The sequence below is a fragment of the Bos indicus genome, chromosome 16 (assembly GCF_029378745.1).
Source record: "Bos indicus isolate NIAB-ARS_2022 breed Sahiwal x Tharparkar chromosome 16, NIAB-ARS_B.indTharparkar_mat_pri_1.0, whole genome shotgun sequence".
In the NCBI taxonomy this organism is placed as follows: domain Eukaryota; kingdom Metazoa; phylum Chordata; class Mammalia; order Artiodactyla; family Bovidae; genus Bos; species Bos indicus.
The window spans coordinates 540,115-553,026 of record NC_091775.1 but is presented as its reverse complement, the minus strand read 5'-3'; the positions used below and the strand labels follow the sequence as shown (position 1 = coordinate 553,026).

Sequence of the window (12,912 nt, the reverse complement as noted above, 5' to 3'; positions counted from 1 at the left end):
AGATATCCAAGGATTTAAGGATCAGTCAGAAGGTGATCTTTCCAAATTAATTCTCACTATTATAAAATTCTTTACTAGTGACCTTTCTCAGAATTTCTCAAACTCAGCACTATTGATATTTTGTGCTGATTTATTCTTTTTTATGGGTACCTACACTGTTCAAGGTACCACATATAGCAGCATCTCTGGCCTCTATGACAGCATCACCCTCCCCCTGGTCTCTCCATTGTGGCAATAAAAAAGATCTCCAGATATTGTCATGTGTACACTTGGGAGGGGAGAGAAGGTGCATTAATTGCCTGTAACGGAGAACTACTGTCTTGTTTCTTTTATTCTGGTAGCTATTCATTTTTCTTCTGTTTGACTTAAAACTATTTCTTATCTCCCAAATGATGTTATCATATGGATTAAACAATTTAGTTTATCTTTGGATCTGGAAAGAATGGTCTAAAATCTTCTTTCTAGAATGGAATTGGAGAAATCAACCTGCCTGACTTCAGGCTCTTTTACAAAGCCACAGTCATCAAGACAGTATGGTACTGGCACAAAGACGGAAATATAGATCAATGGAACAAAATAGAAAGCCCAGAGATAAATCCACGCACCTATGGACACCTTATCTTTGACAAAGGAGGCAAGAATATACAATGGATTAAAGACAATCTCTTTAACAAGTGGTGCTGGGAAAACTGGTCAACCACTTGTAAAAGAATGAAACTAGAACACTTTCTAACACCATACACAAAAATAAACTCAAAATGGATTAAAGATCTAAATGTAAGACCAAAAACTATAAAACTCCTAGAGGAGAACATAGGCAAAACACTCTCCAACATACATCACAGCAGGATCCTCTATGACCCACCTCCAAGAATATTGGAAATAAAAGCAAAAATAAACAAATGGGACCTAATTAAAATTAAAACCTTCTGCACAACAAAGAAAACTATAAGCAAGGTGAAAAGACAGCCTTCAGAATGGGAGAAAATAATAGCAAATGAAGCAACTGACAAACAACTAATCTCAAAAATATACAGGCAACTCCTACAGCCCCGTTCCAGAAAAATAAATGATGCAATAAAAAAATGGGCCAAAGAACTAAATAGACATTTTTTCCAAAGAAGACATACAGAGGGCTAACAAACACATGAAAAGATGCTCAACATCACTCATTATCAGAGAAATGTAAATCAAAACCACTATGAGGTACCATTTCATGCAAGCCAAAATGGCTGTGATCCAAAAGTCTACAAGCAATAAATGCTGGAGAGGGTGTGGAGAAAAGGGAACCCTCTGACACTGTTGGTGGGAATGCAAACTAGTACAGCCACTATGGAGAATAATGTGGAGATTCCTTAAAAAACTGGAAATAGAACTGCCTTATGACCCAGCAATCCCACTGCTGGGCATACACATTGAGGAAACCAGAATTGAAAGAGACACTTGTACCCCAATGTTCATCGCAGCACTGTTTATAATAGCCAGGACATGGAAGCAACCTAGATGTCCATCAGCAGATGAATGGATAAGAAAGCGGTGGTACATATACACAATGGAGTATTACTCAGCCATTAAAAAGAAAACATTTGAATCAGTTCTAATGGGGTGGATGAAACTGGAGCCTATTATACAGAGTGAAGTAAGCCAGAAAGAAAAACACCAATACAGTATACTAACGCATATATATGGAATTTAGAAAGATGGTAACGATAACCCTGTATACGAGACAGCAAAAGAGACACTGATGTATAGAACAGTCTTTTGGACTCTGTGGGAAAGGGAGAGGGTGGGATGATTTGGGAGAATGTCATTGAAACATGTATAATATCATATATGAAATGAGTTGCCAGTCCAGGTTCGATGCACGATACTGGATGCTTGGGGCTGGTGCACTGTGACGACCCAGAGGGATGGTATGGGGAGGAAGGAGGGAGGAGGGTTCAGGATGGGGAACACATGTATACCTGTGGCAGATTCATGTTGATATATGGCAAAACCAATACAATATTGTAAAATTAAAAATAAAAAATATATATATATATGTAAATTTTAAAAAATAAAACTTATTTCTTATGATTTCTTCCTAATTTTTTTTTCATTTTGCTTTTTTGAGCTGACATATTTTTCCCCCTGCTCTAAAATCTTGTTTAGAGCTAGTCCTATTGATTATATTTCTCCAGAAGGTTCATTTCATTCTTTCAGTTCAGTTTTATGTAAATACCTCCCTATTGTCTGAAAAGTCACAGAAGCACAGAGCCACATAACTAAAAACTCTCAGGCCCCTCTGTCCTTCTCCTCCCAGGAAACACTTGTCCAGGAGACTATGAAGAAGCTCAGTTACACCAAGGACCCTCTACAGAGGTCCGTAGAAAGTATGGCCTTCCTGTTCTAAAAACATAACATTTGCAGGGGCTCAAACTTTCCCTAAAATAATTTTCCTTATAAAGAACTGACAAGCCTAAGATATCTTCTAGATCACCTTACACGGGAAAGAACCTGCAGGTGGGAAGGGCAGCCTCCCCTCCAGCCTCTGGACAGTCACTGATTTAGGGGAGAGGACTCTCATGTCTCTTCTATTCCTGGTGTCAACAAGACCCTAGAGAAAACTCCCTGCCTTGTTCTTTGGAAGCCTCAGAACAAGCAATTAGAATTAATGATTGTTTTCTGATGAAATTCTGATTTCTTGAAAAACAAACAGCAGCTTTAGAAATATTTTATATGAAAATTGATCAAAATTGTCAATGTCTTCTCCCCATGCTCCATGATCACTGAGGTAGAATCCAAACATTTTGTATAGTAACAAGAGACAGCAAAAGTTATGCTTACTAATAAGTAAATACACTTTTAGTATATTGTTTTATTCTTTTAAATTTTTTCTAGACTTACTGAAGTACAATTGACAAGCAAAAATTGTATATATTTCAGGTGTACACTTTAATGTTCTGATAAATAAATATATATTTAATCTGGCATGAGCAAGTGCACATACAATTAAGTTAATTTTCTTTTTTGTAGCTTGAATATTGAATATGATCAACATTGATGGCAAAACATTTACAAGGAACTCTGCAACTTATTTACATTCATTGTAATATTTAATTTTGTGTGTGGTTTATAAATGTTATCTCCTCACCCTCACTGAGGATTACTGTATCCAGCTAGAGGAATAATATAGTTCTGTTCATGTATTAATATGACAGTTTCTGATAGAAAATAGTATATGTTATAACCTTGTATAACACCACTGGGTGTTGCAGAGAAAACTTTGTACTTTGAATGTTATATAATACTACTCAAGTCTCCTTCATTGCAGGCAGATTCCTTACCATCTGAGCCACCATGGAAGCCAATTGTTAAATAATATATCCTTTATTCTTTAGTAAAGAAAAAGAAAAGAAGATGGAATAGGGACTGTTGGATATTACCCAGGGTCTGATAGAAGTATCAACACTAAGATCATACTTAATAAATGTTACCGGATATGTTACATACCAACAGGGAAAGAAATCATTCTCAGTAAATGATGTTGTGAACATTTCTATATAGTTTGGCAATGAGAGCTGCACAATTTGTTTATAAGTACTGTTTAACTTAACAAAGTATAAAACAACAACAAAAAACCCATAAGCTTAATACTTACCAAAATTTGAGTTCAAATATCATCCAAATTTGAGATAAAATATAGAATGGAGCTGGATTTATTTTCACTGCATTTGTTCTTTAAATCACTAAAAGTAAATGTAAGTACATAAAAATCTAGACTGCATATTGAAAACAAAACAAAAACCAACTACAAAGTAAACTACATATCGAAAAGCATGCCTGATACATAAAATTAAATGTTACCAAACTATGATATTTTGTAAATATTCTTCATAGAGGTTGGCAATTTTAAGGTGTAAAATGTTTTATAAATTATTTTGAAAAACTTGAACACCCAATGGAAATGTAAGCAAAGTGAACAGATATGAAAGGACATCATTGAACATTAAAATGCTTCCATCTTTTAAATTTCTCTTGCTGTTGTTTTTCTCCATTGCTTCTAATTTTTAGGTTCACATAGGAAATAACCCATAAATCCATGTGAGGATGTTTTCTGAAGTCTTATTTTATCTAAAATATATTATTAGCGAGAAATGTTTCTTTATACACTTTTTCTTGCTGATCTGTGTACTTTGAACACATGATTTTACTTGACACAAGGTATAAATATAGAAATAAAGTTGAATGCTTTATCTATATTTCCATGGTCCTGTGATTTATATATTTCTTTCGCTCCCTTCCACAATTCTGAATCACTCTTTCCATTCTATCTGATCAACAAAGTCACCAGCTTCAAAGAATATTTATTTTTGATGGCTAAAATTCCTTTTGGAACAAGTTGCCCAGGAAAACTTCATTTAGTTACTAAGTCTAAAATCAACTAAGGAGACTCTGAGTTTCCACTGCAGAGGGCACAGTTTCCAACCCTGGTCCAGGAACTGAGATCCTGTATGCCTTATAGCAAAGCCTAAAAAACAAAACCCATAACAACAACAACAACAACAAAGCAAAGCAACCCAAGAAAATATAGCAATTCTTACTTTAGAAATTATAAGGAAATTATGACATTTTTTGTACAATATGGAACTATGAAACTTTACTTAGGTCTTAAAAGATGACCACCACACTCTGTCATCTTTGGTTTATAAATATTACAAAGAATAAAGTATAATGTATCTATAATTAAAATAATAAAATGAAGATAAAAGGCTTGAGGACTACTTGAATATTCAGTTACTGAGAGATTTATACAGTAAGTGGAGCTTCCCAACTGGCACAGTGGTAAAGAATCTGCCTGCCAATCCAAGAGATGTGAGTTCGGCCCCTGGGTCAGGAACATCCTCTGGAGGAGGAAATGGCAACCCACTGCAGTATTGTTACCTGAAAAGGCCCATGGACAGAGGAGCCTGGCAGGCTACAGTCCATGGGGGTCACAAAGAGTGGGACACATATAAGTGACTGAGCGAGCGTACGCGCGCACACACACACACACACACACTAAGTGAAATGAGAACAGGTTAGAAAAAGAAACTCTGCGTTGTGTACTGCAATCCCTAAAAAGTTATGGTTGTAGCCTTTTGTCATATTTTCATGTCTACTCTTCGATTCTTTGGGCCACAATATTGCTGCTGGGACTTGCTATCTGAATCCCCAGATGCACTTGTTAACTGGCTTACCTTTCAGTTCAATTCAGATCAGTTGCTCAGTTGTGTCCAACTCTTTGCAACCCTATGAACTGCAGCATGCCAGGCCTCCCTGTCCACCAACAACTGCCAGAGTCCACCCACTCTCACGTCCATTGAGTTGGTGATGCCATCCAACCATCTTATCCTCTGCCATCCCCTTCTCATCCTGCCCTCAATTTTTCCCAGCATCAGAGTCTTTTCCAATGAGTCAGCTCTTAGCATCAGGTGGCCAAAGTATTGCAGTTTCAGCTTCAGCATCAGTCCTTCCAATGAACACCCAGGACTGATCTCCTTTAGGATGGACTGGTTGGATCTCCTTGCAGTCCAAGGGACTCTCAAGAGTCTTCTCCAACATCACGGTTCAAAAGCATCAATTCTTTGGTGCTCAGCTTTCTTTATAGTCCAACTCTTACATCCATACATGACCACTGGAAAAACCATAGCCTTGACTAGACAGACCTTTTTTGACAAAGTAATGTCTCTGCTTTTTAATATGCTATCTAGGTTGGTCATAACTTTCCTTCCAAGGAGTAAGCCTCTTTTAATTTCATGGCTGCAATCACCATCTGCAGTGATTTTGGAGCCTCAGAAAAGGCTTACCTTTAGGTTCAGCCAAAGGCAGAAAAAAAGAGAAAGGGGAGGGGGAGGAAAAGGAGGAAAAGTTCAAAGGAAATGGGAAGGAGAAAAGAAAGAAATGTCTTCTTGCTTTCCAGTTTCTTACCATACTCTACTCAGAAGCAAAAGCAGCAGTCTGGCTTGTCCCAGGGACCAAAGACCAACGGGGCCTGTGCCTAGAAGCTGAAACGTGTAGACACCCTTAAAGCTCTGTCTCTTCCTCATAAGCCTCATATCAGATGAGCAGAGCATGTCCTCCAACCTCTGAGATTCTGACAAGGATGCTTCTTCCCTGTTGTCCGCACACACAAAGAGTGATAGCTGCTTTCTGAAGTTAGTAATCATTAAATCAGAGACTGCCTTGGTGATCCAGTGGTTAAGAGCACACCTCCAATCTAGGCACCACAGGTTCAATCCCTGGGCGGGGAGCTAAGATCTCATATGCCACGGGGCAACTAAGCCCACACACTATAACGAGACAGCCTATGTGCTAAAACAAGAGAAGTCCACGGACTGCAACTAGAGAAGCCTGCATGAAGCAACGAAGACCCAACACAACCAAAATAATTAAATAAATAAAATACCATTAAAAGAACACATTCTTCATCTCTCCAGGCTTCCAAAATCTAACATTCCACATATTCAACCTCACTAGGGATTTCTTTTCCTAAGTGGACCTGCCTCATATAACACACCATGTACAACATATTCAAGATGGAATAATTTTGAACCAATTTACAATCTTAAAAGTCAACATGGTACTTTAAGTTCTAATATTAAACTCAATATACATACAGTTTATATACTAGTTTTTATTCATCTAACTATCTAGTAAAAAATAAAGATAACTTATAATATGTAAGTGATAGTGAGAGAGAAAGGAATAAATAGTTCCAGGTCTCAAAGATTTTACTGAAACACATGTAAAGTATCTTCCTAGTGCCAGTGAGTACCTACATGTTGTCAAAATGTAATCTCGGTACAATGTTGAGAGATTAACACTAATAACCATTGTTCAAACTTGAGGAAACAGAAATTAAGAAGTTTGTATTACTTGTCAAATTAAAAAATGAGAGTCAAATTACCTATCCTGGTTTTCATAAACTCCAGTGTAGTTCTTTCTAACATTAGTATAGACACACAGAGAGATGCTTCATTGAGAAAGTGAATGCAATGTAGAAATTTACATAAAACATAATAGAAGCACAAATAGAGTATAGTGGCACATATGAACCAAGGTTGAAGGAAGACATGAAGTTTAAACACATAAAGGAAGGATGAACAAAGGTCATTTTATCAAGACACAAAAAGAAATATACACAGAGGTCAGAAGTCCACTTTTGAGTCACAGTAAACATTAAATGCATATTTTTAAAGTAAGCCTGAAGAAATAATTAAAAGTGAGAAAAGAGGCAAAAGTCAGAAATGCTGCTATCCATAACAATGGCTATTAGATAATTGCATACATAGACGTATCTGATGGTCTATAGTCCATGGGGTCGCAAAAGATCTGAACCTGATTTAGTGACTAAACAACAACCAACCAATACATACACATATATAATCTATCAATATATCTACATAATGTGTAGGTATATACATTTATAAGCATATAGACATAACTGGGAGATATTATAGGTTTGGTATATTCACTTTATTGTGATAAGGCAAATTAGGCTTCCCTGGTGGCTCAGACAGTAAAGAGTCTGCCTGCAGTGCAGGAGACCCTGGTTCGATCCCTGGGTCAGGAAGATGCCCTGCAGAAGGAAACATTGCCTTAAAAAAATCCCTGGATGGAGAACCTGGCAGGCTACAGTCCATGGGGTTGCAAAGAGTTGGACACGAATGAGAAACTTCACTTTCACTTTCCAATAAGGCAAATATCATTAATAAAGCAGGTCAACACATTTTCAGTGTGCATATGTCTAAGTGTGCACACTGAAATATTACTTCTAATAAATATACATATATTGGGACTTCCTTAGTGGTCCAGTGGTTAAGAATCCACTGTCCTTTTCAGGGGACTTGTGCTTGATCCCTTGTGGGGCAACTAAGATACCACATGCCACAGGGAATTAAACCCAAGCACTGCAACTAGAGAAGTCCACAGGCCACATAGAAGAACCAGCCAAAATAAAATAAAATAATTTAAAAAATTTATGCAAATCAATAAAAACTAAAAAATATGCATATTCTAGTTGAAAAATACTTTAAAATGCTAACCACCATCTAAACTTTCAGTGAGTTATAATCTTTTTCAATAGTAACATCAGAGATGGCAGATCACCATAACTTATACAGTAATGAAAAAGTTTAAAACATTGCAAGAATTACCAAAATGTGACATGTAACAGAGACATGAGTGAGCAAATGTTGTTGGAAAAACAGTGCTAATAGACTTGCTTGATGCAGGGTTGCCACAAATCTTTAATCTGTAAAAATGCAGTATCTGCAAAGCACAAAACTATCAAGTGCAATAGATAATATACTTCTATGCACACACACATACACACACACAAACACACATATACACATACGTAAAGAGATGACCAATTATGTGTTAGGACTATTCTTAAGCTATTTTCACTTGACATGTAGTTTAATTTCCCTAAAATTTCTGTAACATAATTATTATCAATGTCTCTATTATTCAGATGTGATAATATATGAAACCCCAAAACCACTGTATACTGCAATGACAAAAACAAAAAATAATAAAGGAAGTAAGAACAAAACAATAAAGAGAATATATATATATTTATATACACATATGGAATCTTATTCTATGTAAAAACTGACAAAGGTGTGTTCCTTATTGTAAAATAACAGGTGTTCAATTGTAAAATGAATCATAGTCCTCATAATGGATGTTAAAATAAAATGTGATACTTAGGTCATTAAACTCATGAAAGTCTAAAGAAAATAAAATTTGTGTGTTTTAACGGTCCAGTACATGGTCCAATTTAAAACATTTTAGATAGCATCAAAGCAAAGAAGTAGGCTGCACATTTTGAAATATTCTCAATCAATCCTAAACTTGTAAATTGAAAAGGCACAAAGATAAGAGAATTAAAAAGACTCACTCATAGCTATTCACATCTTGACGGTTCTTTTCACTCCAACACTGAAACGCATCATTACCCTTTCATCAGCCTCCAATTTCTAACCCTGAGTCCTGCTAGGAAAATATTCTCTAGGGTAATATTTTGGAGCTCATCACTTTTCTGAGAGCTTCTTTCACATCCTTGTTCCTCAGACTATAGATCAGGGGGTTCAGCATGGGGATCACTACAGTGTAGAACACCGTGGCCACTTTGTCAGTATCCATGCAGTTGCCAGAGTGGGGCCGGCAATAAATGAAAAGGATTGTTCCGTGAAAGACAATGATGACAGTGAGGTGGGAAGCACAGGTGGAAAAAGCTTTGCGCCTTTTGTCTGCAGAGTGCATCCTCAGGATGGTGATGAGAATAAACAAGTAGGACATGAGGATGACCGTGATGGTGATGATCTCATAGAATGTGGCCACAATGTATAGCACCAATTGATTCACGATGACATCAGAGCAAGCAAGAGACAAGAGAGGGGGGAGGTCACAAAAGAAGTGGTTGATCACATTTGATCTGTAGGATGGGATCTGAAGAGCTAAACACAAGTGAATCAGAGAACACACAACACCGTTGAGATAGCAACAAGACACCAACTCCACACAGAGATTCCGGGACATGGTGATCATATAGAGCAGTGGGTCAGAGATGGCCACAAAGCGATCATAGGCCATCACTGCCAGCAGAATGACCTCAGTTACCACAAATGTGCAGAACAGGTAGAACTGCACTGCACATTCCAGGAAGGAAATGGCTTTGTCTTCATTTAAGATGTTAGCTAGTATCTTTGGTGTGATGGTCGTGGAGTAACAGAAATCCACAAAGGACAAGTGGCTGAGGAAAAAGTACATGGGGGTGTGGAGTCTAGAGCTGACCTGAATGAGAGCAATCATGCCCAGGTTTCCCCAAACTGTGACTCCATAGATGGAAAGAAACAGCAGGAAGAGGAAGACTCTAAGCTCAGGGGCATCTGACAATCCAAGGAGGATGAAGTCTGTCACAGCAGTGCAGTTTTTCTCATCCATGTCCTCACTTTACTGTGGTTGCAGAAAAATATTAATAGTTATTCTCCATGAGATCTTCCCCAATTTAGTTTTGACTGTCTCCTAAAAGGGGAGAAGGCAATGGCAACCCACTCCAGTACTCTTGCCTGGAAAATGTTGCAGTCCATGGGGTCTCTAAGAGTAGGACATGACTGAGCGGCTTCACTTCACTTTTCACTTTCATGCATTAGAGAAGGAAATGGCAACCCACTCCAGTGTCCTTGCCTGAAGAATCCCAGGGATGGGGGAGCCTGGCAGCCTGCCATCTATGGGGTCGCACAGAGTTGGACACGACTGAAGCGACTTAGCAGCAGCAGCAGCAGCAGCAGCAGCAGCAGCAGCAGTCTCCTAAAAGAGACATGACAATATATAGGAATTATTTTATAGCAAAGAAATAAGGCATTGCTTTTGGGAAGTTTAGGAAAAGTTCAGAATTTGCATCACTCAAATACATCGAGTCCGTAGTTTACTACACAGATCACAGGAAAGACTTGCTTCCGTATGAGCCTGTATGATTCCTTAAACTAGTTATACACAATTCGGAGCTTAGAACTTAATCATCAGAAAGATATCAAATATTATTTAATTATCCATATTGTTTTTTATTAAATTAGTATGTACTCAGCACTATATATAAGGGCTTCCCTGGTGGCTCAGTTGGTAAAGAACCTGCCTGCAGTGCGGGAGACCTGGGATCGATCCCTAGGTTGGGAAGATCCCCTGGAGAAGGGAACGGCTACCCACTCCAGTATTCTGGCCTGCAGAATCCCACAGACTGTATAGTCCAAGGGGTTGCAAAGAGTAGAACACTACTGAGAAAATTTCAGTCACTATGTATAAAATAAATAACAAGGACCTATTGTACTGCAAAGGGGACTATATTCCATATCTTATAATAATTTATAATGGAGAAGACTCTGAAAAAGAATATATCTATATCTATACAGAATAGATACAGTTACATAGATATAGACATATCTCAGTCATTTACTGTATACCTGAAAGGAACACAGCATTGAAAATTCACTATAGGTTAATAAAATGGTTATTAAAAATATTCCAATACCTTTTTACTGACTCACTCTTTAATCATTTTTCAAAGTATTGGGATTCAGTGGATACTTTTTTAGAAAATATTACATAGTAGTCATCTACTTTTGTAATGAAATATGTGAAGTATGCTTATTTAAGATTGCTAATTCACAAGTGTTTGTTTATTTAAATATGATTTAGTTGGGAAAGCAGATTTTATAATCTATATATTTTCCTATAAAATTTGTATAGTGGAGCCGGGTGGGCTGCAGTCCATGGGGTGGCAAAGAGTCAGACTTCACTTTCACTTTTCACTTTGATGCATTGGAGAAGGAAATGGCAACCCACTCCTGTATTCTTGCCTGGAGAATCCCAGGGAAGGCAGAACGTGGTGGGCTGCTGTCTATGGGGTCGCACAGAGTCAGACACAACTGAAGCGACTTAGCAGTAGCAGCAGCAGCATTGTTAATTATGGTACACACTGTCTGTCATTCTTCAGGGAACTGATATTCAAAATCTAACATTCTGTAACTGTGACTCTCAAGCCTTATGAAGACCTATTTGACAAATATATCCTCTGTTTTAGCTCTATTTGAAGAGCTAAACAATTATGTGAACATGTAATTAACAGAAATGCTTGCTGCTGCATTGCACCATTATTTATGAAGGTAAAATTTAGAAATAAAGTGTCCAGCAACAGGAAAAGAGTTCAAAGATATACTGCATACATATTATGGAAAATCACTCAGCTTTTTGAAGAAGTTTGCTTTTTTTAAATATAAATTTATTTATTTTAATTGGAGGCTAATTACTTTACAATATTTTAGTGGTTTTGCCATACATGAAGAAGTTTTAATGATCCAAAAATGATTATGATAAGATGGCAAGTGAAAACATAGTAAGCCAGATTACACAGACAGGATTTTATACATGCATAATAAGCTGCATTGTATATCTGATCTTCACAACATACATTAAATATAAGTATTTTACTCTGATAACTTTAAAAATAAACTTTACAAAAGAATCTTGCCCGAGTTCTCGCAAAACACAAAAGTTTTAAGGGTTGTGTTTATTATTTTTTTTAAATAAAGGAGATATATATTCAAAGCTTTTGACATATTGAAAATGCCAATGAAGGGATTTTCTCTCGTCAACCTTAGTAACAATAAAATGATTTGGAGGCACCAGTTGGTTATTTTCAGGGGGAAAGAAATCTGGCATAAACCCCAACACATCCAGGTATTTTCCACATTCTTCAAATAACTTCAAAAAGGTTACTGTGTGCATGTGTGTTCAGTTGTGTCCAACTATTTACAACTCTAGGGACTGTAGCCTGCTAAGCCACTACATACATGAGATTTCTCAGACAAGAATACTAGAGTGGGTAGCCATCCCTGTCTCCAGGGGAGACCCTGAACCTGGGTCTCTGCATTACAGGCAGATTCTTTACTCTCTGAGCCACCAGGGAAGCCCCCTGGACAGATGAGATGCTGCTAAATAGTCTACAAGGTACAGAGCAGCATCTCCCTCCCCAACCCCATCCTCCACACACCCACAACACATGAAGAGACTAAAATATAATTTGGCCCAAAATGTGAATAGTATCAAATGTGAGAAAATTACTATAGAGAGACATCTACAAATCCCTTTGGCACAAGGACAAGGTAATCCCTTTCCTGTCTGATCCAGAGGTAGTTCACATGTCTGTGTTCCTCCTGGAACAGTTCCGAGGACCCCTCAGCACCAACTCCCAGCCTCAGAGTGACTGTCGGGACACTCTCCCTGCTGTCTTTCCCAGGTTCTGTGGATGGAGTTAAAGTGAGGGGGGAGGAGGAGGGAAGGGGAGAGGAATCAAGCATTCCTCCTTGTTGGCTCACACTCTTTCCC

At 37.6% G+C, this 12,912-nt stretch overlaps 1 protein-coding gene across 1 annotated transcript; it reads right to left on the bottom strand.

Moving 5' to 3' along the window:
• Positions 1-9,036: 9,036 nt before the first annotated feature.
• On the bottom strand, positions 9,037-9,972 carry LOC139176510 (olfactory receptor 5L1-like). Its single transcript, XM_070768834.1, has one exon. The coding sequence runs from the start codon at positions 9,970-9,972 to the stop codon at positions 9,037-9,039; it is 936 nt and encodes a 311-aa protein (XP_070624935.1).
• Between the last annotated feature and the right edge of the window lie 2,940 nt (positions 9,973-12,912).